The 25167-nt window shown below is 41.4% G+C and overlaps 1 protein-coding gene across 5 annotated transcripts in view; it reads left to right on the plus strand.

The window, feature by feature from the left end:
* Nucleotides 1-25167, plus strand: part of cep128 (centrosomal protein 128) — a 299878-nt gene that overhangs the window by 76640 nt on the left and 198071 nt on the right. For 4 of the 5 annotated variants that reach the window (XM_080202221.1, XM_080202225.1, XM_080202224.1 and 1 more), the window contains exon 12: nucleotides 823-983. In XM_080202221.1, the coding sequence (XP_080058347.1) occupies nucleotides 823-983 (161 nt within the window). The remainder of the gene's footprint in view (nucleotides 1-822; nucleotides 984-25167) is intronic. The other variant, XM_080202223.1, reaches the window with a different exon arrangement.

Consider the following 25167-nt stretch of genomic DNA (forward strand, 5'->3'; position numbering starts at 1 on the left):
TTCCTAGGAGATCAGTGTTATGGGCAAGGATGGGAAGGAGCTGAAACCTCATTTCCCCTTCCCTTACTGTCCCAAATCAGTGTGTCTTTTGAAAAGGCGAATGTGTACGTGTCTCAGCCCTGGACTGATTGGAATAGCCAGCAGCATGCTTTTGTGGGTTTAAATAAATAAGATTATTTATTCCCGTACTGCTCTGAAAGATACCTGACCTCTGGCAGCCATCTTAGCGAGCGTTTAATGTCTGTTTTAAAAAAGGAAAAGACAGTTCCAGAAAATTCTATACTGGGCATGATGCTCGGATTAACTGGGTTGGTCTTCAGAAGAGCCAGTACAGGTGTGGTGGGATGTGTACTGTTCGTTGATCATATAACATTGTTCGTTTTGACGTTTCTCAATTATGAATTCATGCTGTTGCATCTTGAGGAATTCTTTACTCAATGATCATAATTGAGATGTTTATTTATTATGCACAGATCTCCCATGACTTTGGCCATGATGGGTTAAAGGTTTTCTCAGAACCCGGGTTGTTGAGGAGCTTGGAACCTGGGAGCACTGGGTTAGGGTCTAGAGACCTAACAGTGTTAAGCTGTTCAAATGGCATTTTGAAAGGATTTCCCGTGTTACACTCCACAATTTCTCTAGTCTTCAAATTCTGTTTAAAAGTATAGGTAGTTCCAAAAATCCCTAAAATAGAGCTTAGAAACTTTATACTTCAAAACCAGTTTGGATTTCTATTGCTATATAGAAAGCTGGACATCAGTGTCTTCCCTGGCCTGTCATTATTTTTCCCCTTGCTAAATGATCAAGTTTCCTGTGTTTCAGCAGCTGGGAGGTCTGAGCACGAGAAGCAATTGCTGGAGAAACAGATCTTGGAGCTTCGAGCACAGCTAAACCACAATGCTGTCCTTTCTGAGGTGGAAGAACTGAAACGGTCACTTGAGAGAAAAGAGAAGGAGAAATCTCAACTTTCTGCACATATCGAGGTATCTCTACTAGGCTGAAGGAATGATAGGAGAGATTCTTTAAATCCTTGCATTGTTGGAAATGCATTTCAGAACTGAAATTGGCATGAAATTCTCTTTTAGTACTTGCACTTGTACTTTAGCAGTTGCAGGTAAGTATACTTGTGATCAGGTTTGTGGCACAGCTTGCCAACTGAATAATTGGAAAAGCAGCGTGAGAAGGCAGTTATTCTGGGGTTATCTCTGAAGGGTTACAGTTTAGGTTTTTACAATACTGACCCTGATTATTCAGTGTCATTTTTAGATGATAACTCTGGACCAGAATGGATATGAGTTTGACTTTTGTTCTTTTACAGCACACACACTTTCACTTGCTGCTGTGCGCACTCTCTCTCGAGCATTCCTCCTCACTCCCGTTTCCGTACACGCACCTACTAGATGAGTGGTAAGACGATACCATTGGGTGAGGTCAGTGTTACGTTCAGCTATTGCTGGAACAGTCTATACATTCCTACAGATGATCGGATGTTACTATGGGGTCATGCAATTTTCAGCATGCAGTCCTAAAGGGTGATATTTGTCATTCCTCAGTGACCTATTCTTCCTTTTGAATAAAAAGAAGAGGTGATATCTGTTTGCTAAGTTAACTTTGCTAAACTTTGCCAAATGTCTCAACTTAGGCCATTGATAATTAATATACTTTTGAACCATCTGGTAGAAAACCTTTCTGTGTACCACTATATAAGTGTTAGTAAGACCTGGGAAAGAACTTAATTTGCCACTTGATCATACTGAACACTTTGCTGAAGAATTGGCAACCCTGTTATTATGCTTATGGTACAAACTAGACGTGAGGTTATCAATCTCTGCTGCTGCAAGTTATCATTTGTGTCTTCAGACTTTGTGGCTTGAACATTCTGAGAAAGAAACGATGTGAAAATGGTAGCCTGCTGTGAATCTGATCACTGAATTTATTCTGAACCTAGCAAGGAAAAGTTTTTTAATTTGTATTTTGCAATATAAATACGCAGTGCATGTGGATGCATCTAATTCTTACAGCTGCACTATGTCCAATCAGTGTTGTAATTGTGGCACCAAAAAGAATGACTTGCATTTATGTAGTGCCTTTCACAACCACTGGATGTCTCAAAGCAATTTATAGCACATTAAATATTTTTGAAGAGTAGTCACTGTTGATACTGTAGAAATGATTCAGTTTCTTATATTCTGGTATAGTACATGCCAAATATTGTATAGTGGAGGTAGAAATCAGCGTTCTGGAGGATTCGACTGGACGTAGAGTTTAATCCAGATGATTGGGGTCTTTCTTGCTGGTGAAAGCCCCATGTCACCTCATTAGGGAAAGGCCTGCTGTATTAAATGGCTTAGGTGGCCAGCAATGGACCTTCCCCTAGGATTGCGACCCCTTGTGGCGGCTCTTTATTACCGGCAGTGCTGGGGTGGAGCACTTAGGATTATTGAGGGAGTTAAATCATTAGTGAGTGAAGGCAGGATGGGCTGCTGGATGGGGAGAGTCGCCCCAGGCCTAGGGAGCCAGCAGAGATTTGCTTTTCAGGCTTTCTGCCCAGTTAAAGGTGAACTGATAGAGCTCTTTAAAGCCATGAATGGGACACTCAGATTAGAGATGTGGAGAGAATATTTCTACTTTTCAGACCATCTAAAAATAGGGGTAAATGAATGCAAAATTGTATTAATAAATCCATGAGGGAAATGAGGAGAAATTTCTTTATGCTGTGAATTTTCTGTACTTTGGCACCACCCGTCCTAATGGCTTCAGAACAGGATTTACTAATTTGTGCCAAACCAAAAGACCTATTAGTGTTGAGGGCCAAGTCCATTGGGCTTCTGAGAATATTGAAGCTTAAAGAAAAAAAGAGTTTACTCTTGTATAGAAACATAAATATTGGAGGGATGCCAATCATAGAATCCCTACAGTGCAGGCCATTTGGCCCATCGAGTCTGCACCAACCACAATTCCATCCAGACCTTATTCCTGTAACCCCACATATTTATCCTGCTAACCTCCTAATACCAGGAGCAATTCAGCATGGCCAGTCAACCTACTGTGCACATCTTTGGACTGTGGGAGGAAACTGGAACATCCAGAGGAAACCCACGCAAATACAGGGAGAACGTGCAAACAGATATCACCTATTCTTTTTATTCAAAAAGAAGAGTTGTAATATTTCATTAAGGAGTGATAAATATCACCCTTTAGGACAGAATGCTGAAAATTGCATGAGCCCATTGTAACATTCAATCATCTGTAGAAGTGTATATAGGCAGTTCCAGTGACAATAGCAGAATGTAAGACTCCACATAGACAGTGACCCAAGGCTGGAATTGAACCCAGGTCTCTGACGTTGTGAGGCAGCAGTGCTAACCACTGTGCCGCCGTGCCACCCATCGATATAGATGTGGCCTCAACATGTAGTAAAGCACCTTGCCACCGATGAAGCATTTTTAAAGCATTGTCGCTGCAGTCAACTTGCACACAGCAAGTTCCTACAAACAGCAATATGAAGATAACAATATTTTGTTGATGATGTTGATTGAGGGATAAATATTGTCCACAACACTGGGGAGAGCACTCCTGCTCTTCATCCCACTGTTAGGTCCACCTGAGGGGGCAGAGGGGCCTTGGTTTAATATCCCAGACAAAAGATGAGGTACTAAGAGAATACTGGAGATCGGTTGGTGCCAACGTCTGATTGAACTACGTAAGAACATAAGAAGTAGGAGCAGGAGTAGGCCATCTAGCCCTTCGAGCCTGCCCCGCCATTCAATAAGATCATGGCTGATCTGAAGTGGATCAATTCCACTTGAAAGGTAAAATCCTGAGTCAGGCGAATAGTTTATTAAATGACAGCACCGCTCTGACCTTAAGTTCATTAAGGATAACAACCTTCGACTAAAACCACTTTTTCACTCCATAACTCCTATATAAACAGGTATCCAGAACTCTGCATTTCTCTTGTGCCTTATCCCAAAAAGGAACATAAGAACATAAGAAATAGGAGCAGGAGTAGGCCAACTAGCCCTTCGAGCCTGCCCCGCCATTCAATAAGATCATGGCTGATCTGTCTTGGCTCAGCTCCACATTCCCGCCCTCTCCCCATAACCCTTAATCCCCTCGCTTATCAAAAACCCATCAACCCGCGTCTTAAAAATATTTAGCGAGGCAGCCTCCACCAGTTCAACGGGCAGAGAATTCCAGAGATTCACCACCCTTTGAGTGAAGAAGTTCCTCCTCAACTCCGTTCTAAACCGCCCCCCCTTTATCTTGAGGCTGTGCCCCCTAGTCCTACTGTCCTTTCTGAGCGGGAAGAGTCTCTCCACCTCTATCCTATCCATCCCATTCATCATCTTATACGTCTCAATGAGATCTCCCCTCATTCTTCTAAACTCTAACGAGTACAAGCCTAATTTATTCAGCCTCTCCTCATAGCTCAACCCCCTCAACTCCGGCATCAGCCTAGTAAACCTCCTCTGCACTCCCTCCAAGGCCAAAATATCCTTGCGTAAGTGCGGCGACCAAAACTGCACACAGTACTCCAGCTGCGGCCTCACCAATGCCCTATACAGCCGCAGCAAGACCTCCCTACTTTTATATTTAATTCCCTTCGCGATGAAGGCCAGCATCCCATTTGCCTTCCTGACCACCTGCTGCACCTGCAAGCTGGGTTTTTGCGACTCATGCACAAGGACCTCGAGGTCCCTCTGCACCGTCGCCTGATGCAGTTTTTCTCCACGTAAGTAATAATCCTTCCTACCATTATTCCTACCAAAGTGGACCACCTCGCACTTGCCAACATTAAATTCCATTTGCCATTTCCTGGCCCATTCGTCCAGCCTATCTAGATCCTTCTGTAGACTCTCCCCACCCTCCGCACAATTTGCCTTTCCACCAATTTTGGTGTCATCAGCAAATTTCGACACCCTACACTTGGTTCCCTCCTCCAGATCATCTATATAAATGGTAAATAGCTGAGGCCCCAGCACCGACCCCTGAGGCACTCCACTAGTCACCATCTGCCAATCCGAATAGCACCCATTGAGCCCCACTCTCTGCCTCCTATTTGACAACCAATCCTCTATCCACGCTAACACCCTACCCCCAACTCCATGCCCCCTTACCTTCTGCAATAACCTCTTGTGAGGTACCTTGTCAAATGCCTTCTGAAAATCCAGAAAGACCACATCCACCGGCTCTCCTCTATCCACCGCCCGAGACACATCCTCATAGAACTCCAGTAAATTTGTCAGACACGACTTCCCTTTAAGGAAACCGTGCTGCGTCTGCTCTATCAAGCAGTTCCCCTCAAGATGCCTCGCTATTTCCTCCTTGATGATGGATTCTAACATTTTACCTACAACAGACGTTAAACTAACAGGCCTATAATTCCCCGCCTTTTGCCTGGCACCCTTCTTAAACAACGGCGTAACATTAGCCGTTTTCCAATCTTCCGGCACTTCCCCGGAATCCAGCGACGTCTGGAAAATAAACACGTATAATCTGCTGAGTGGGCCTAACCCACACTGAATGCATTTGGATGCTTTTTACTCTGTACCTACAAGAGTTTGGTACTTAAACTGAAGTGTTTTATATTTGCCCCTGCAGTTATGTTTTTCACCTTGCATTTAAAAATAATTGAACCAAAATACACGAATTTGAGAGACTAATTTTTTGTCAAATGCATATTTCACCGCTCCTCGTACTCAGCTTCACTCATTTAACCTTTGTAAAATGGTGCGTTAAGAGCTTTGATAATGACCTGTAAATAGTGCTGAAATTGTTGTACACATTTTCTCCCAACTGCGAGTCGTGTTGCTGAACCAGGGACCTATTGCTGAGAGTGCACAAAATATGAAAAAATGTATAAACTAATATGAAATATATTATTATAATTAGCAGGAAGTAACTGAGTTGTAAGGCACTTGGGGACATTTTATATAAATGTACAGTATTAGTCACTGAATAACTACATTCCTTCGCGGCACAGCTGCGTTATGTTTTTGGCAATTTAACTCAATAAATTTTTTATAAGTTAAGACAGCAAAGAATAGACAATACATAAACTGTGATCTTGGGAGAGGAGGAGGGATAGACTCACATATGCAGTTGTATTTGGACTGAATTATTCTTCATTGGTGGTAATGTTTTTTTGTAATATTAAAGTCTCAAGTTTTCTTTTACAAAAGATTGCTCTAATGGGGGCTGATGCTGGTGGGGGAGGTGGGGGGAGGTTTGTGGAAAGGGCTAGTGGGAGTTGGGGAGATTGAAGTTTGATATAGCTGAGCTGAAATTTCATTGTTGTTCTGGAATCTCCAAAAAGGAAAGATTAATCACCTGGCCACTACTTTCAGCAGCACTGGAGAAAAATTGTAAGGGTGCTAAAGGGAATTTTTCAGCTATTGGTTATTAAAACAATGTGCTCTCGCCATGGGACCAAGGCCCAGCTCAGCAAAACTGCGTGTAATTGGTGTGAAATGACCATCCCATGTTAAAAATCACCGCTCGTATCTTCTATTCCTAGAATAGATTTCATAGAATCCCCATAGTGCAGAAGGAGGCCATTCAGCCAATCGAGTCTGTACTGACTACAGTCCTGCCCAAGTCCTGTTCTCATACCCCAGAGATTTACCCTGCTAATCCCCCTGACACTAGGGTCAACTTAGCATGGCCAACCAACCTACCCTGCACATTTTTGGACTGTGGGAGGAAACTGGAGCATCCGGAAGAAACCCACACAGACACGTGGAGAATGTGCAAACTTCACACAGATAGTGACCCAAGGCCGGAATTGAACCTGGGCCCCTGGCTTTCTGAGGCAGTAGCGCTAACCACTGTGCAGTTGGTGAAGTTGAAGTTTGGGACCCGGAATGTCAGAACCCTGGAGAGCAATCCCAACAATGTCAGATCTGAGTGTCGCACCGCCATCATTGCTTGGAATCCAGGGGCCCCAATATCGTCATTGCTGCCCTAAATGAGTCATGACTTGCAGGAGAAGGTCAACTGAAGGAGCAATGCAGCAGATGCTCCTTTTTCTTGAAGGGTCTTTCAGAAGACGAATGAAGCCTCCATTGGGTGAGCTGCGTGAACGAAAGTAAGTTTGTGTGGTGTTTCAGCAACTCGCCAGGTAGGGGAAGTCTTATGGCTACTTGGCTTGTCTGAATGAGGAATTGGCATGCCACTGTCATCAACGCATACACTCCTATATTTGAGGCAAAGACAAGGCCATGGGGAAATTCTACACTGATCTTGAGCAAGTTTGAGTCCCCGCAGGTGGCAAACTGACCCTCCTCGGAGATTTCACCACCAGAAACTGGAAGCATGTAAATCTCTGGAAGGGTGTGATAGGCAAGGAAAACAAACTCCCACTGAATCTTCATCCTGATGGAACCTCTGGAATAAGACCTTGTCATAACCAATGCCTGATTTTGATAGTGAGACAAGCAACATCTGCAGTCGAAACACTGACACTTTTCCCCACAGTCGTAGAATTCCTACAGTGCAGAAGGAGACCATATGGTCCATCGAATCTGCACCAACACGGCATCTCACCCAGGCCATACCCTTCCTTCCTATCCCCATTTTACCATGGCCTATCCACCTAACCTACACGTCTTTGGACGCTAAGGGGCAATTTAGTATTGCCTCGGTCCAAAGGAAAGTTAAGAAAACCATGCAACAGCTGAAAAATAACAAAGCCCCTGGAACAGATGAAATTCTTGCTGAAATTCTGAGTAACGGCGTAAATACACTCCTGACAACAGTACACAACCTCATATCCCTCATCGGGGAAGAAGAGAGCATGCAGGGGGATTTCATGGCCATTGCGATCATGAATATAATAAACGGAGACCAGCCCAATTGCAGTAACTGAAGAGGAATCTCCCTGCTGTTTGCCACAGGGAAAATCAATGCAAAGATCTCTCCCAATCACCGTCTCCCTCTGCCTGAGGAACTCCTTCGAGAATCACAGTGCAGTTTTCATCCATTGAGAGGCAGCACAGGCAAGGTCTTTGTTATGTGGCAAATTCAAGAAAAGTGCAACTAACAGCACTGACTATCTCACTAAACTGTACATGGCCTTTTTCAATTTCATGAAAGCCATTGACTGTGTCAATTGCAAAGGCTTATGGAGTGCCTTCAGAAATTTGTCACTATCCTCTGCCCAGAGAATGCTGTGATCCTCACCAATGGAGCCATCACAAACCCTATCAGTAGAAACTGGGGTGAAACAGGGCTATTGTTCCACCAACTCTTCATTTTCCTCATTGCAATACTGCACCTCACTTGCAGCAAACTTCCCACAGGTTTGGGAATAATCTACAGAGCAGTTGGGAAACTGTTCAACCTACATCACAGTAAGTGGTCTCACAACATCAGGTTAATCAAACCTACATCACCTTCAGTCCAAAACCAAAATCACCCCAATCTTGGTCATTGAGTTTCAGTATGCAGATGATGCTTGTGTGTGTACTGACTCAGAAACTCAGATACAGGTCATTGTTGATGACACTTCTGAAGCTTATGAGAAAATGGGCCTTTCAATAAACACCCAGGAAATGAAGGCCCTCTTTTAACCATAGAGATCCCCTTTAATGTTAGTCAATAGCTTGGGTGGAGGCAGAGCATTAACCTGGTGGAAGTTTAGTGGGACGTTGGCACTTTCCAAAAGACAGTATGATGTCCTAGGATCTGGCTGGAGCATCATGTTATTTTGATTTGCACTGAGAAAAACTTGACCACTCAAAAATTATACTTCTGAATTTAAAGACTTGAATAGTGTGTGAGGAGGCATTTTGAACTGTGTAATGCTGGGATGAAGTTCCAGTACCTCATTGGTAGCAAGACCAATTTGTGATGAATTATGAGTACTGTGCAAAGCATAAGAACAACATTAAAGTGCACCGGCTTATGTACCATTTTCTACAGCATTTTAATACCAGCATGCTAAATATAACTAGTGACAATCTCATGACCAATATTGACAATTACATAGAGTTCTAATTCATTTTAACACTCGCTTTTTAAAAATTATGGTTGAATATTTCTCTAAACATTGATTGCTGATGGCCTCATCAGGGAACCTGGTTTGAATGAATTACTGAGTTAGGCAGTGTGACTGAGCTGAATTTACGAACACTACCAAAGTAACCCATTGCTGTATGCCCTTGGTTAATGACAGTATCCTGTGACTCAGTAATTCTTCTGAAGTAGCTCTTCTTTTCTCTCGCTCTGTCCAGTCTCCAGCAATCATTATATAGTCAACAATAAACAAAACAAACTGTTAATAGTAAGAATAATTGTTTTAAATTATGGAGGCTTCTGTCAAGAAGCTAATTTTGTGTCCGTTTAGATTCCTCACCCTGGATCCCATGAGATTTAACTTTATGCAACAACCTTGTCAAAAGCGTTGCTAAAGTCCATGTAGACAATATCAACTGCGCTGCTCTCATCTACTTGGTTATTTGTGAGATATGATGTTCCACTCTCAAAGCCATGCTGACTGTGCCTAATCAGTCCTTGCATCTCTATATGCCTGTAGATCGTTTCTCTCAAAATACCTTCCAACAATTTACCCAGATGTGAGGCTCATCGGCCTGTAGTTCCCAGGCTTTTCCCTGCGCCCTTTTTAAACAAAGGCGCAACATTTGCCACTCTCCAATCTTCAGGTACCTCACCCGTGACTATCGATGATTCAAATATCTCGGCTAGGAGACCCGCAATTTCCTTCCTAGCCTCCCATAACATCTGGGGATATACTTCATCAGGTCCCAGGGATTTATTTACCTTAATATGCTTTAAGACTTTCAGTATCGCCACCTGTGTAATATGTACATTCCTCAAGACATCACTATTTATTTCTCCAAGTTCCCTATCATCCATGCTTTTCTCAACAATAAATACTGATGAGAAATATTCATTTAGGATCTCACCCATCTCTTGTGGATTCGCGCATAGATGACCTAGTTGGGCGGCACGGTAGCACAGTGGTTAGCACTGCTGCTTCACAGCTCCAGGGTCCTGGGTTCGATTCCCGGCTTGGGTCACTGTCTGTGTGGAGTTTGCATGTTCTCCTCGTGTCTGCGTGGGTTTCCTCTGGGTGCTCTGGTTTCCTCCCACAGTCTAAAGATGTGTGGGTTAGGTTGATTGGCCATGCTAAGAAATTGCCCCTTAGTGTCAAGGGATGCGTAGGTTAGAGGGATTAGTGGGTGTAATATATAGGGATATGGGGGTGGGGCCTGGGTGGGATTGTGGTCGGTGCAGACTCGATGGGCCGAAGGGCCTCTTTCTGCTCTGTAGGGCTCTATGATGTATGATTCTATGATCTTGATCCTCAAGAGGCCGTACTCTCTCACTTATTACTCTTCTGCTCTTTATTAATTGCATCTTTGAAATCCATAGAATATTAAGAGAGGAAAGGGATCCAGTAACATTAGATACTAACTGGATTATGGACGATAAATGCAACATGTAGAATTTGTGTAACAATATTCCAATGTAGATCAAAATAGTTGTGAATTGATGTGAAGTAAAACTTTAACACAGCAAAAACTGAATTCAACTCATTCTTTCATTACAAAATGGAAGCTAAGTGTGACCAACCTGAACATCTTGGTATTGATTTAATCTTTGATCACAAATGCTGGCAGAATGAATTGTGCAACAGTAATTTTTCCAGAATTATCCTTGAGGTGGCAAGGCTTCAGTGTAATTTTCTTTCTTTGGCCAACAGCCCCAACCATTTTGTACTTGTTCTGGTTGAGCAAACTGACTACAGCCACACATATGGGTAGTGTGAAGCGAAAAGAAGTGAGGGTTTGTTCCAGGACTGAGATTAGATATCCGTGTTGCAGAAAGGATGCTAGGCTCCAATTAAGAGTTGAAAGGGATAATGTCTTCAAATGCGAGCTGAAGTCACTGGGCAGTCCCACTTTGTAGATGGTCAAGCAACGGAGGAAGTATTTAATAAGTACTGGCAACTAATTTTACTAATTATCAGATGTAAGTAAGGATATCAGAGAGGACGTGAATCCTGCAATGAATGAGATGAGGGATATTGCAATGCTTTACCTTTAATTAGAAGAGTCACCCAGATTTGCAACACGGGCTTTGTTCTCTCTCCACAGATGCTGCCAGATCTGCTGAGACTTTCCAGCATTTTATTTTTGTTTCAGGTTCCAGCATCCGCAATAATTTGCATTTACCTTTAATTAGAATAGTATTGGTCAAATGTCATTGACCTGAAGCGTTAACTCTGTCTCTTCCTCCACAAATGCTACCGAGTCTGCTGAGTATTTCCTGCATTTTCTGTTTATATTTCAGATTTCCAGCTTCTGCAGTATTTTGCTTTTGCTTGATCCTGTTTTTTTTATGTTGCTGTGTATACCTTTCCTTTGTACGGAGGATTCTGCGTTTGTTTATTTGGAGGATCAATTACATGTACAGTGAGTCATGTAACATCACTACAGCTAAAGTGAATCCACGGAAGCTTTTAGTGTAAAAGGGGCTATTTGGCCCATCATGCCTGTGCTGGGTCTCTGAAAGAGCAATCACTATTCCGTTACGGTCCTACAAACTTTGTATGTATCTAATTCCCTTTTGAAGTTCCCGTTGGGGCGGCACGGCACGGCGGCACAGTGGTTAGGCACTGCTGCCTCACAGCGCTAGGGACCCGGGTTCAATTCCTGGCTCGGGCCACTGTCTGAGTGGAGTTTGCACTTTCTCCCCATGTCTGTGTGGGTTTCCTCTGGGTACTCCAGTTTCCTCCCACAGTCCGAAAGATGTGCGAGTTAGTTTGATTGGCCATGCTGAATTGACCCAATTAGCAGGGTAAAAATGAGGGACTCAGGAAGTGGGACATAGGTGGGATTGTGATTGTACAGACTCGATGGGCTGAATGGCTGTCTCCTGCACTGTAGATTCTATACTAATCCATTGAGTGTTATTTTCCCAAAAGATGGAATTTGGCTTTGAGAAAAGTGTTGGGATTTAATTTACAATTCATATTTTTGTTACACTAACAGGCAGTGTATGAAATGGCACTCGATTTTGTGGACACGATTAAAGGTGAAAATTGGACTTCACTCTGTCAGCACTTGCCAGCTGTTTAACATTTTTGTACAGATTGGATCTTTTTATGCTACCATATTTGTTCTATTTAGCTAATATTTAGTGACAGATTGAAGACAGAGTTGATTTGTTTATGGGTGTAATTTGTTAGAATGTTTCGGTCAAACGTTAGATCAAACTGATGGAGTGTGTCAGGCAAATCTGAAAGTGTAACCTACCCCCAACTTCCTTGGCTGATTAACTTGGTTTTTTCAATTCTTTGTCAATTACTTCACTGTATTTCTGCTGCGGATTCTTCTTCTTTGATTCCTCACATCATTGTATAGCATGGAAATTGAAAAGACAAGGTATTGGAGCCATGAATATAAATATTTAATTGTATATCTTCTCTGTGATGGAATACCAGATTCCATCCCCAAAATCAATTCAAAATGAATTGGGTATACGGTGGGCTAAGGATATTCAAATGGGAGTTAAAGAATCAATGGGCTCTGTTCTTTTTGATGTCTCACTTTGGATTATTTTCCATATCCTGCTGTTGCCTAGAATCTGTGCACAATCTCCATAAAATACCTATTTTAAAAGAAAATTGTTACTCCCTTACCAAGAGGCTATTTTAAAATAATTGTACTGAGAAACTTGAGTGAGGGGGAGCATCCAGCTAGGGACAGGAATATGGAAGGCACCGTCAAGGTTGAAAAGCCTGAAGATGAAGTAAGTTAAGACTTCAGTGGTCAGAGGATACCAAGCTTGATTTTCAGGAGGTCTACTGATATAACGAGGGAGGGAGGTAAGGAATTCTGCCATTTTTTGAAGTCAGAGATGTTTAGATTTCAATACTTGGAAATGCTGGGAGGCAGAAGTAATAGTGAAAAAAAGATTGTATTTATAAAACTGTGGTTGGCAGGTGATTCAGCTGCGCAAGGGGAGGAGGAGTAAGCGTGGAAAAACATCAGTGGTAGGAGACTCGATAGTGAGGGGTACAGGTAGGTGCTTCTGTGGCCGCAGACGTATCTCCAGGATGGTGTTTTGGTTTCCTGGTGCCGGGTCAAGGATGTCACTGAATGGCTATAAGGTATCCTGAAGGGGGAGGGTGAAAAAGTGAGAGGTCGTGTTCACATTGGCTCCAACGACATAGGTAGAGTCATAGTCTTGCTGTTTGTCATACACATTAATGAACTTAATGTGAACAGTAAATTTGCAGATAATATGAAGATTGGTGGTGAATGTTAGGACAGCAAGAAGTACAGAGGACCAGAGGGACTATGGGGTGCATGTCTAAAGAATCCTGAAGGCAGCAGAACAGGTAAAAAGGGTGGTTAAGAAGGCATATGGGATACTTGTCTTTATTAGCCGATGCATAGAATATAGGAGCAGGGAGGTTATGATGGAGTTGTATAATACGCAACAGTTCTGTTGCCACACTGTGGGAACGATGTGATTGTATTAGAAAGGTGCGGAGGAGATTCACCAGGATGTTACCTAGCCCAAAGCATTTCAGTTATAAAGAGAGGCTGGATAAGCTGGGATTGTTTTTCTCAAAGTAGATAAGTAGGGGGGGGGGGGCCCTCATCAAGGTGAACAAAACTACAAGGGAGAGAGATAGAGTGGAGAAGAAAAAGCTTTTCCTCTTTGTAGTGGGGTCGATAACAGGGGACATAGATTTAAGGTAAGGAGCAGGAGATTTAGAGGGGACTTGAATAAAAATCTTTTCACTCAGAGGGCGGTGGGAATCTGGAATTTACTGCCTGAAATGGTGGTAGAGGTGTAACCTTCACAACATTTAAGATGCATTTAGATGAGCATTTGAAATGCCCTACCATCTAAGGCTATGGACTAAATGCTGGAAAATGGTGTTAGAATAGGTAAATGTTTGATGGCTGGCATAGTCATTCTGGGCTGAAGGGCCTGCCTGTGCTGTCACTATTATTCATGTGAACATGTAGTGACATGTTGAAGAGATTCAAATTAAGTTGTGGAAGAGATGGTCATGTGTTTGGGAGGAAATAGCTTATACAAGGCCAATGTTTATAAATTGTAATGGGAAGGATATTAGAGATAGCTTGCTAGGATGTAAAGGGTGTTTTTTTTTCACTGAGAAGTGGTTGTTGATGGCGCTTTACAAAGGAAAGGATAGTGCTAGAAATGATCCAGCCCTACACCTGGCAGTGGACGACAAAGCAACATAAGCTGGGATGAGAGAGAGTAACGGGGTCAAGGACATTGAAGAATGCATTGACTGTTTGAGCAAATTGGTGGCGGAATCGGGGCTGGCAAGGCTCGCAGAACACAATTCTCTGTTGACCTCGGGCAGGATTTTACGAGCCTCGCCCAAGTGAGGTCGTAAAATCCCATCCAATGTCTGTAGATGTATCTCAGTACATAGATGACCAAAGGCCAACCTTTTTTCTCATGCTGTTGATGAATGATTATTGTTTCTGCACAAAGGAAAAGAGCTTGTTTAATTCTGTGTATCTTTGAATGAGGTTATATGATTATCATTGCCTTTCTGGCTTTTGAGACTTCTCATCCCGGTAACTCTAGAACTCTTTTCTCCAGGTGTCTTCCTCCCTCATGGCTTGATTAGTTTTCAAACACTGGAAGCTGATGATCACTGACCTTTTCTCGGTAATTGGCCAACTGTATCACACAGAAATGCAGTATATTTTTCTCTCAATTCTTTTGACCTTTTGTAGTCCTTGAAATCCTTTTGCAAACACTGCTGTGCTTTCACTGCTCACTTTCTGCAGATGGTCTGTCATTTCAACAACCCTTCAGCTTTTCAATAGAATTGGAAGGCTTCGTTAAAAAAAAAACATGGTTGTTTACAGGAAACTGCTGGTGCAGAACGCCTTTCTCTACTTGTACAATTCACTGCACTTGTAAAAGTGATGGTGTGAGCACTTGGAGATGCTTCGACGTAAAAAGGAGCTATAGATGGGCTTATTGTACTACACTGTATGTACATGCACTCAGAAGAGTGGAACCAAAGAGAGTGTAATCGCATGGAACAAGCCTAATGGAGGAGCAATGTTAGAGGAGGACAGTGTAATCTTCTGTATTGAGCATTTGAGGAGGAAGAATTAAACATTGGTGGAAGTTACAGGAAAGATTGTTGATGATGTGGCTTAGTGCCATCTGGGGGCCTGATTAAGAGGGATTGGTCACAGTTCTGGGAGGGAATTAGCACTAGTTAGATGTGAGTAATGTTTATTTGCAACAACCACAAATGCATTTTCCTTCCCTGAAATGCATCACACCAGTTTAGAATGCACAAACCCACCCCCAAAACTGATGGAAAAAGTTGGGGAGTGGGTCTCCTCCAGCAGGTGTTTTATCCAAGCTGCTTCACTATGGATGAAGAGAGGGACTGAAAAAAATACATTAATAAAGCAGGGAACACTAGGTCTGCCTGACGAGTGTTTAGGGATCAAGGGATATGGGAGAAAGCATGATCACGGCCACTGGATTTGATGATCAGTCATGGTCATAATGAGTGGCAAGAGTAGGCTCGAAGCGCCAAATGTCCCATTCCTGCTTCTATTTTCTATGCTTGATGGTTTTTCTGTATGATGTTTTTGATATTTCTAACTCACAGAATAAACTCTGTTGAATATATCTTATTTATCTGATCAGTATAAAAAGGCATTTTGTGTGCGTCTGAAATAAGCTGGGTCAGGTGGGGATGAGCTGACGTCTGAAATAGAATGGAACATTTGCGAGATGTGTCCAAGAGTGCATGCAGTTCACTTGTTAATACTCTGTCAACAAAATACAGTAACTGGAATACCCTCCAATATGATATGTTTCTGAAAAACTTTGAAATTTGAAATAAAATTGGCTAAAAATCTATTAATGTTTTGAAATCTTACAGCACAAGAAAGAAAAACAATAATGTCACACTGTATCACATCCCATTGCACAATGAACTGCTAGGCAATGCAGTGCATGTTAAGCTTTCAACTGCAAAGCGATCCCACAAATTGCTATGGGTTTTGGTGGTGTTGGTTTAGGAGGTGTCATTGGGAGAGCTCTACGCACTTCCAACAGTGACAAAGAATTGTTTCCTTCCACCGGAGCAAGTATCTAGAACACATAACTTCATTGCAGTATTAATAAAAGCCTTACTTATGATGAATAAATAAATAAACTTTAACTTAAGTAGAAAGAAATATGTAGATTTATTTTAATAGTTACAAGGAGGACTATTTTACACAGCTTAGTCCATAGCAGTTCAGCTATCTTACAAACACTTGCACTATGTGTCCAAAGATCATGCATAGTTCCTAAAATAATGTCTTTAGCAATTACAAAGTTATAGTTCTGGTCGATGATTTGTGAGCTTAAGAATTTTTGAACACATGAATGTAACATCACAGTGGGTCTCTTTGGGACTCTTTCTGAGGGATTAATCCTTTATGGTCTTAGTGGATCAATACATCTTGGATTCAAATCAGCCTAGTTAGAATCAAATTAAAGAATCTTGTCTGAAGGTTTCAAGGAGCCTGAGTGAAATGAACTTGGGAAGGTTTTAACTTGTTCTTGTTGCTGCATCAAGTACAGAACCACCTACAATTAGTAAATAGAATTACACTTGACAGTCTTGCTCAAGCCCTCAGGATCAATGGTAAGGGAAATAGAAATACTTTGATGTTATTCTGAGGTTGGAGTTAAAGCTCACAGAGCAGTACAGAAGAAGCTTTACTCCCACTGCACTTTGTTAAAGTAGGAGCATTCTATCCCAGTGCTAACATTGTTACTTTGATGTGTTCAAAAATGCTTAAGCTCACAAATCATCGACCAGAACTATATCTTTGTAATTACTAAATACACTATTTTAGAAACTATGCTTGATCTTTGGAAGCATAGTGCAAGTGTTTGTAAGATAGTTGAACTGTTGTGGACTAAGCTGTGTAAAATAGTCCTCATTGCAATTATTAAAATAAATCTATATTTTTCTTTCTATTTGATATGCTTCTATGCTACAAATACAGCATTCAGATGTAATGCATGGAATCTATCCCACATGTAAGATTGACTGATATAGCTTACTTGTCAGTGCAATCCTTACAGGTTAACTGGGTACATTCTGTTTCCAGCACTTCCAACAATTAGTAAAAGGTTTTTATTCAAATTCCTCTGAATCTCCTGCTCCTTAGCTTAATCTATGTCTTCTTGTGTTGACAAATAGGAAAATTTATTTTCTTATCCACCCTATCTATACCCCTTGTAGTTTTGTTCACCTCAATGAGGACCCTCCTCAGCCTTCTCTATTCTGAGAAAGATGACCTTAGTCTATCCGGCCTCGCTTTATAGCTGAAAATGATTTGGGCCAGGCAACATCCTGGTGGATTTCCTCTGCACCCTTTCTAGTGCAATCACAGCCTTCCTGTAGTGTGGCAACAGACCTGCTATAAATTCTGCCTTCACTTGGCCAGAATAATCCTTAAAGTTTCATTAATGGAAAAGGCAAGAAGTCAATCCGATGTGTATCTGTGTTGGTTGAAATGAAATTTATAGAACAGAGTTTTTGTAAGGTGACAAAAGAATATCACTTAAAAAGAATTCAAAATAGCTGGATACTATCGATAGCTTCAAAACAGTACTTTGTCTCCATTATTAATGATTTCCATCACTGTCACAATTTTGTATTGTACAATAAATGTTGGTATTTGAATTCATAACCATTTTTCGTTGTAGACATTGTGCTGTTTCTTATTTTTCAATACATTTGTCACAGGTAATGTGGTTGAGAAGACAAATGGCACTTTTCATGAATGTTGTCGGATTAAAATACCCTAACAGTTTTGTTTTCTCAAAAACAGCAGCACCAAGTCCTCTAGGAAGGTAAATAAATTTGTGGTAGTAAGCAAATGTTTTTTTTTCCGATGTTTTGGTGTCTTATTTTCTTCGTTGAGGTGAGGGGAGCATTTTGACGGTCCGTGGTAAAATGAATGATTTTTGGAGCTAAGCTGTTTAGAACATGTAAAATTAATTGGTCATGAAGTTCTGTTTCTCATTCCCGTGCCAATTTTAGATTTAGCTGGCTATTTTACTTTTCTTTTGCATTGTCCCCTAAGCTTTCAGAGCAAATAATTGCTTTAAATAAAGCTGTTACTTTTTGGGCAGGAGGCGGTAACTGCCATACATCAGTTTAAAGTAATTGGAATTTATTTGTGTTTTTGTGAGGGGAGGGAAAAAACCCCACAATGTTGTTTGTATATCTGTTGAGGGGATAAAATTATTTATAAAACAGTTGCAGTTATCTGGGACGACCATTCCTTTGTGATCCTCCTGGAGTTTTCAATGACTGGGAAAATTGAGGTTACTATGGTGATAGCAGTAGCCTAATCACCCTTACAATGTGCGTTTGCAAAGTGCTGACACCAGTCAATATATAGAAGGCTTCAGCAGCTGAAGATTTATTTTTCCAAAGCTTCACTATTCATTTTACGTGTTGGCAAGTTGTTTCCTGCGCTAAATAATTACTGTAATTTATTCTTCTATCCATCATTCCAGTGCCCTCCACCCCACCCACCTCAGCTTCCCTTACTCAGTTTTAGGATTTTCTTTTTTAGTGGCTTTACAATCTAATGGTTATGCAAGCAAACGCAGACTTTATTTGTACAGAGCACGATGCAGTAAATGGCAGTATGATAGACAGTTAGACAGATTTTTAATTGATAATGGGTTGAAAGGTTTTGGGGAGAAGGCAGGAAAATGGGGATGAGGAGCATTTCAGCCATGATCGAATGGCGGAGTGGACTCGATGGGACGAATGGCCTAATTCTGCTCCTATAATCTTATGAACTTATGATGATAGCAGTGTTATTATGAACACCTTTTAGCCCATCTTGGTTCACCCATGTAGAATGACCCTGAGGTCACCTTATGGTTATGGGGAGAGGGCGGGAAAGTGGAACTGAGCCACGACAGATCAGCCATGATCTTATTGAATGGCGGGGCAGGCTCGAAGGGCTAGATGGCCTACTCCTGCTCCTATTTCTTATGTTCTTATGTTCTTATGTTCTTATGTACGATTCAATTGATTATTAAATTGCTCCAAGTTCAAACTTACTATATTCAGAAGTCAGTGCCACATGGTGATTGACCCCTGAGCAGTGAAGAACCTCCTAATATTAAGTTTATATTTATCTTTTATTATTATGAACTTGTGGCCCCCATGTTCTACTCTCCCAATTTAGTTTGGTTATCCTGATGTATCTTTTGGATGCCATTTGCCATCTAGCCTGATTGGCTTCCAAGATCAGCTCTCCAATGCCACTTTTCAAGGCTGAAAATTCTAGCCATTAGACAAAAGTCAGACCTGTGTATCAATATGGATGAGTATCACGATGCATCATTGCACAGCCAATTCTCACTCATCCAGATGACGACCTGGACACAATGCAAGGTCCGTTCTGTTAAACATTATTTTAGTATGATCATGATTTCCTTGAATCTGTATCTCGCTGTTTCAGTTATCTAGTTCAAAATTCTATTGGCTTTATTGATTGGTGTTGTGCATTGGTTGGATGTATTGAAAGTAGAGTTTGTTAGGAGTTCTAAGTCTCTCAACCGCATCCTTAGTCATTTCAATATCATTCATGGAACGTATACTTTTTTCTTTCCAATGTGCAGTATTTATTTATGCTTCTCACCATTAAAGTTAATCTGTTGTTGTCTTGTTTCATATTTTGTCAAGCTTGTAAATAATATCTAAGCTCCAGTTGCCCTTTCTAATCAGAATGCCAAATTTGACCACTTTGCTCTGTCTTCCTGAGTGTAAATGATTTATTTTAAAATTAATTTATGGGATGTGGGCACAATGGCAAAGCCTATCCCTAATTGTCCTTGAGAAGGTGGTGGTATACCATCATCTTGAACTGTTACAGCCTATGTGATCAAGGTGCCTCCGGAGTGCTTTTACGTAGGGAAGCTCAAGGTTTTGGCCCAACGATGATGAAGGAACAGCAATATGTTTCTAATCAGGATTTTGTGTGACTTGAAGGGGAACTTGGTGATAGTTTTCCCATGTATCTGCTGCCATTTAACCTTCTGGGTGGTAGAGATTGCAAGTTTTGGAGTTGCTATCGAAGGTGGCTCAGTGAGTTATTATATGGCGTGTTCTTTGTACAAGCTGCTAGAGAAGGGAGTTAATGTATTAGGTGGTGAATGATGAGCCAATCAAGTGGAATACTTTGTTCTGAATATTATTGACTGTCTCAAGTGTTGTTGGAGCTACACTCGTCCGATACGGGTTACTGCAAGAAACTACAAAGGGTTGTAAACATGGCCCAGTCCATCATGCAAACCAGCCTCCCATCCATTGACTCCGTCTACACTTCCCATTGCCTCGGAAAAGCAGCCAGCATAATCCCATGCACCCTGGACATATTCTCTTCCATCTTCTTCCATCGGGAAAAAGACACAGAAGTCTGCAGACATGTATCAATCGATTCAAAAGCAGCTTCTTCCCTGCTGCCATCAGACTTTTGAATGGACCTACCTTGTACTAAGTTGATCTTTCTCTACACCCTAGCTATGACTGTAACAGTACATTTTGCACTCTCTCCTTTGCTTCTCCTCATATACTCCATGAACAACATGTTTTGTCTGCATTGTGCACAAAAAAAAACTTTTCACTGTACCTCAATATCTGTGACAATAATAAATCAAATCATCCAGGCAAGTGGGGAGGGAGTACGCAATCAGGCTTTGGAGTTGTGCCATGGTGTAGACGACTTTGGGAATCAGCAATGATATTCTGTTCAAGCTCTGTAGTTGCAACTCAAAGTTCCCACTCTAGCCATACACAGTCAGTTCCTTTAAATTCCTGGGCAAAGACAGGCCTGCACACGCACTAAAAAAAACCCTTGTGCACTTGAAAGACATAACTAGAGGAAACATTTGTCAAGAGATGAGTAATTCACTCTGCTCCTGGTATTGAGTGATAGTCCAGTTTCCAGTCAGTGGTGATTCCCAGAATGTTGGTGGACTACTTGACAATGGTTATCAGGGTAGTGGTCATTACTTGCACTTATGTAACGAGGATATTATTTATCACTGATCAGGTCATGCCTGATTATTGTCCTGGTCTTGCTGCATGCAGGCGTTATAAACTGTGAATATTTGCACATGTGCTGTAGGGAAGCTCACAGATGAAGCAGTTGAAGCTGATTGGGTCTAGGATACTGTACTGAGAAGTTCCCGCAGAAATATCCTGGGGCTGAGATCATTAGCTTCCAACAACCACAACCCGTGTACTGGCTATTACCCGAATGAGCAGAGACTATTTCTCCTGATTCCCATTGACTTAAAGTGTACTTCTTGATGCTGCCTTAATGTCAAGGGCACTCAGTCTCACCTCACCATTCTTCCTCTCGTCCAAGTTTGAACTAAGACTGTAACGAGGTCTGGAGATGAGTGATCCTGGTAGGAGCCAAACTGAGCAGGTTATTGGTGATTAAGTGTAGCTTGATAGCATTGTCGACCACACCTTCCATTGCTTGGCTGATGATTGGGAGTATACTGATAGGCTGGTAATTGGTTGGTTTGGATTTGTCCTGCTTTTTATTGATAAGGTATAATAAGGTGAGTAATATTCGACACTTGGGTAGATGCCAGTGTTGCAGCTGTTGTGGAACAACTTATTAAGGATACAACTATTAAACACTACAGTTGGGACATTGTCAGATTCTATAACCTCTGCTGTAAACTAGATGCAGTAATGGTGCCAACACTGATCACTGGGGCACCACTCTGTATTTTGCAACCCCACCCACACTTAACAATGTCTCAAAACAAGTACCATTGTTTCTTATTTTTTAGCCAGTGTTTTACTCTTACCTCAAGATATGCCCTACTTCCTACAACTTCAAATTAACTAAGAATCTTTCAGGTGGAATTTTGCTAAAGGCTTTAAAATCTAGACACAACAAATCATAGAGCAGGCTGTTATCCCCTTGGGATGTAATTTGCTCCAAAATGTGGGTCAGGCAGAATCTTCCACTTCTGAATCAATGTTGAATACAATTTTCTGGTTGGTTATTTTGTAGATAATCTTCAAGCGAACCCCTGATAATAGATTTCATCATTTTATCGCTGGGCAGAAAGCCTACTCCGTCTGCCTGTCACATTCGGCTGCATGCCATCTGAACAAGAGATGCCCTGCTTTTGTTCAGCAGGTGTACACAACATATCTCCGCGGTGCTGGGCAAATCAATACACACTGTCCTAACATTGTTTTCCCTCCGAAATGGACTACTGTACTATGGTAGGCGCTTGGCATATCCAGTTTAGAGTTTTCGTAATCAGAGGTAGCAGCAGGCATGTGACTGAATAGTCAGCTTCCATCCAGTGTGCGTTTTGTATGAAAGCAATTTTTCATTCTAAGGGAATAGATCATGTGCAGCGATAATTTAAAGCAGCTGAGTCCCAAGCAATACAGGACCAGGTTGAGTATAGAACGATCAATAGAATTATCCAACAATCCATTTTCTCAGTTTGTTTTGTTTTTTGTTTGAACAAGTCTGTTGGATGCAGATAAGTAATTGGCCACTAATCCTCCAACATGTTTCAGCAGGAGTCTGGAGTCTATTTCTTTATACTTCTTTGTCACTGAACTAATATGTTCAGGAGTGTGCATTATGTTGTTTAAAAAAAACACATGTAGATGCTTGTTTCTTTAATTTAATTCTATTATAAATTTCTATATTTAATGTTTATCCTCAGCATATTTTTCCACCCACAAAGTGAAGGTTTAAGTAATACCGTAGCCAACTTTCTTTCTTTTAGTAGCACAGCTACCCAGAATGTTTTTCTCATTACGTTTTCTGTTAATAACAAGTCTACGCAATATATTTCAAGGTGCAATGTTGCGGTACTCGAAGTGGATGAGAAATGGACCTGATTTTGTTCACTCCTCCTTCATTTCACAGGCAGTGACAAAGAAGAGGAAATCTAAAGAAATAGACTTTGCATTTTCCATCTGTGCTGGGCTTGAGGAACAATCATGCTTTCCTGTCTCCATAATTGCTAAAGATATGAGGCCATTAGGGAGGCAGTTATGTAGTGGTATTGTCACTGGACGAGTAATCCAGAGACACAGAGCAAGATCTGGGGACCTGGGTTTAAATCCCACCATGGCAGATGGTGAAATTTCAATTCCATAAAATTCTGAAATTAAAAGTCTAATGAAAACCATGAAACCATTGTTGATTGTTGCTAAAAACCTATCCATGACCTTCTCCAACCAGAAAGAATCCAACCATTTCATTCAATGGCATTATCATCGCTGAATCCCCCACTACCAACATCGTGGGAGTTACCATTGACCAGAAACTGAACAGGACGAGCCATATAAATACTATGGCTACCAGAGCAGGTCAAAGGCTGGAATCTTGAAGTGAGTAATTCACTTCCTGACTCCCGAAAGACTGTCTGCCGTCCGCCAGGCACAAGTCAGGAGCGTAATGGAATCACTCTCACTTTCCTGCAGTTCTAACAACATTCAAGAAGCTCAGCATCGTCATCCAGGACAAAGCAGGCCACTTGACTGCTATCACTTCCACAAATATTCACTCCCTCCAATATGTGGAGCCATGTGTACCAGGACCTCACCAAGGTTCCTCTGGCAGCACCATCCAAATCTATGACCACTATCATCTAGAAAGACAAGAGCACCAGATATGTGGGAGCACCACCACCTTCAAGTCACTCAGCATCCTGACTTGGAAATATATTGCCATTCTTTCACTGTCGCTGGGTCGAAAACCTGGAACTCCCTCCCTAACAACACTGTGGATGTACCTACGCCACATGGACTGCAGCAGTTCAAGAAGGCAGCTCACCACTAACACCTCAAGGGCAACTACAGATGGGCCATAATTGCTGGTCTAGCCAATGAGGCCAAAATCCCATAAATTAATTTAAAAAAACAGAGCTTGAATTAAACAATCTAATAATCTCAGTGGCTTAGTTTTCTCCTTTCCTGATAGTTTAAATCTGTATCCTGGTCAGGGGAATGTCTTGCCCGGTTCAGTAGCAGTGATGATAGCAGGCAGGCTAAACAGCTGGTCTCGTTGAAGCATTTTTATTAGCAGCAAACCAGGAATTAAAAGCACTTAAAATCTTTCACTTTTAATATTGGCTTTCAGATAGTGAAATAAATAGTTATCTTGACAGATTAAGGTAGAGACTGAAATGAAGATAAACATTACATAAAATATGTAGTGGTTTTTATAACTTGATGTTCCGTAAATAGAAAATTAGCTTTTCAGGACCATTTGAGGGTGTTTAGTAGTGATTATGAAATCAGTATGCCATTAAAAACAATAAAGTGTAACATTATCAAGGGTGTTGCTGTGAAACTAACAGCATTGTTTAGAAGTTCCCATACCTTCCTTTCATTTTCGTGATTGCAGCCTGGAGGTATGCCTAATGTGGAATCACTGACAGTAATTCCTGGATTTTTATGTTATTCTGTCCATGTGCAGATTCTAGAAGTTATTGTGGAGTAACGATGGTGAACTGTGGGAGCTTTGCCAGCTTTACCACTGCAAAACCCTAGTCAAAGTGTTTTAAATATTATTGGTTGTATATGCAATGTGGAGAAATGATGATTAAATGTCAAACTTCTTTACTGCCCCTTTGAAGAAAGCTGTAACAGTATAGCCCTGATGTAGAAAGTCTCAGTGAGTCACAGACAATCTTGTACTTGGTAGGAATACAAAATTATTTTAGAAAATTGAGTAGTCTGTATTTTCTTCTGTTGCATCAACTGAGAGTGTAGGTAGATTACTCAAAGTTCTCTTTTGAAGCAATTGCTAAGAAGTGCACAAGACATAAACATTAATGATTGTCTGTTGGTGTATGTTTTTTTGCATCCTTTCTCACTCCTGTCTTCTCCCTGAGGGGAATAAAGACTCAGGCCATATTGCCCAACGCATGACTTGTTAACTCCAACTGGTGAGAGACATGAGTTTGAACCCCCTTTTCAATGGAGGACACATTAATTTGCCCATTTTGGGTGCCAACAAACTATTCCAATTTTTTGGAGATCACAGTGGTCCTTATTCTGCCTCTTCCCAATATTTACAT

This window comes from Carcharhinus amblyrhynchos, chromosome 14 (genome assembly GCF_965287045.1).
Source record: "Carcharhinus amblyrhynchos chromosome 14, sCarAmb.v2.hapA, whole genome shotgun sequence".
Lineage (NCBI taxonomy): Eukaryota > Metazoa > Chordata > Chondrichthyes > Carcharhiniformes > Carcharhinidae > Carcharhinus > Carcharhinus amblyrhynchos.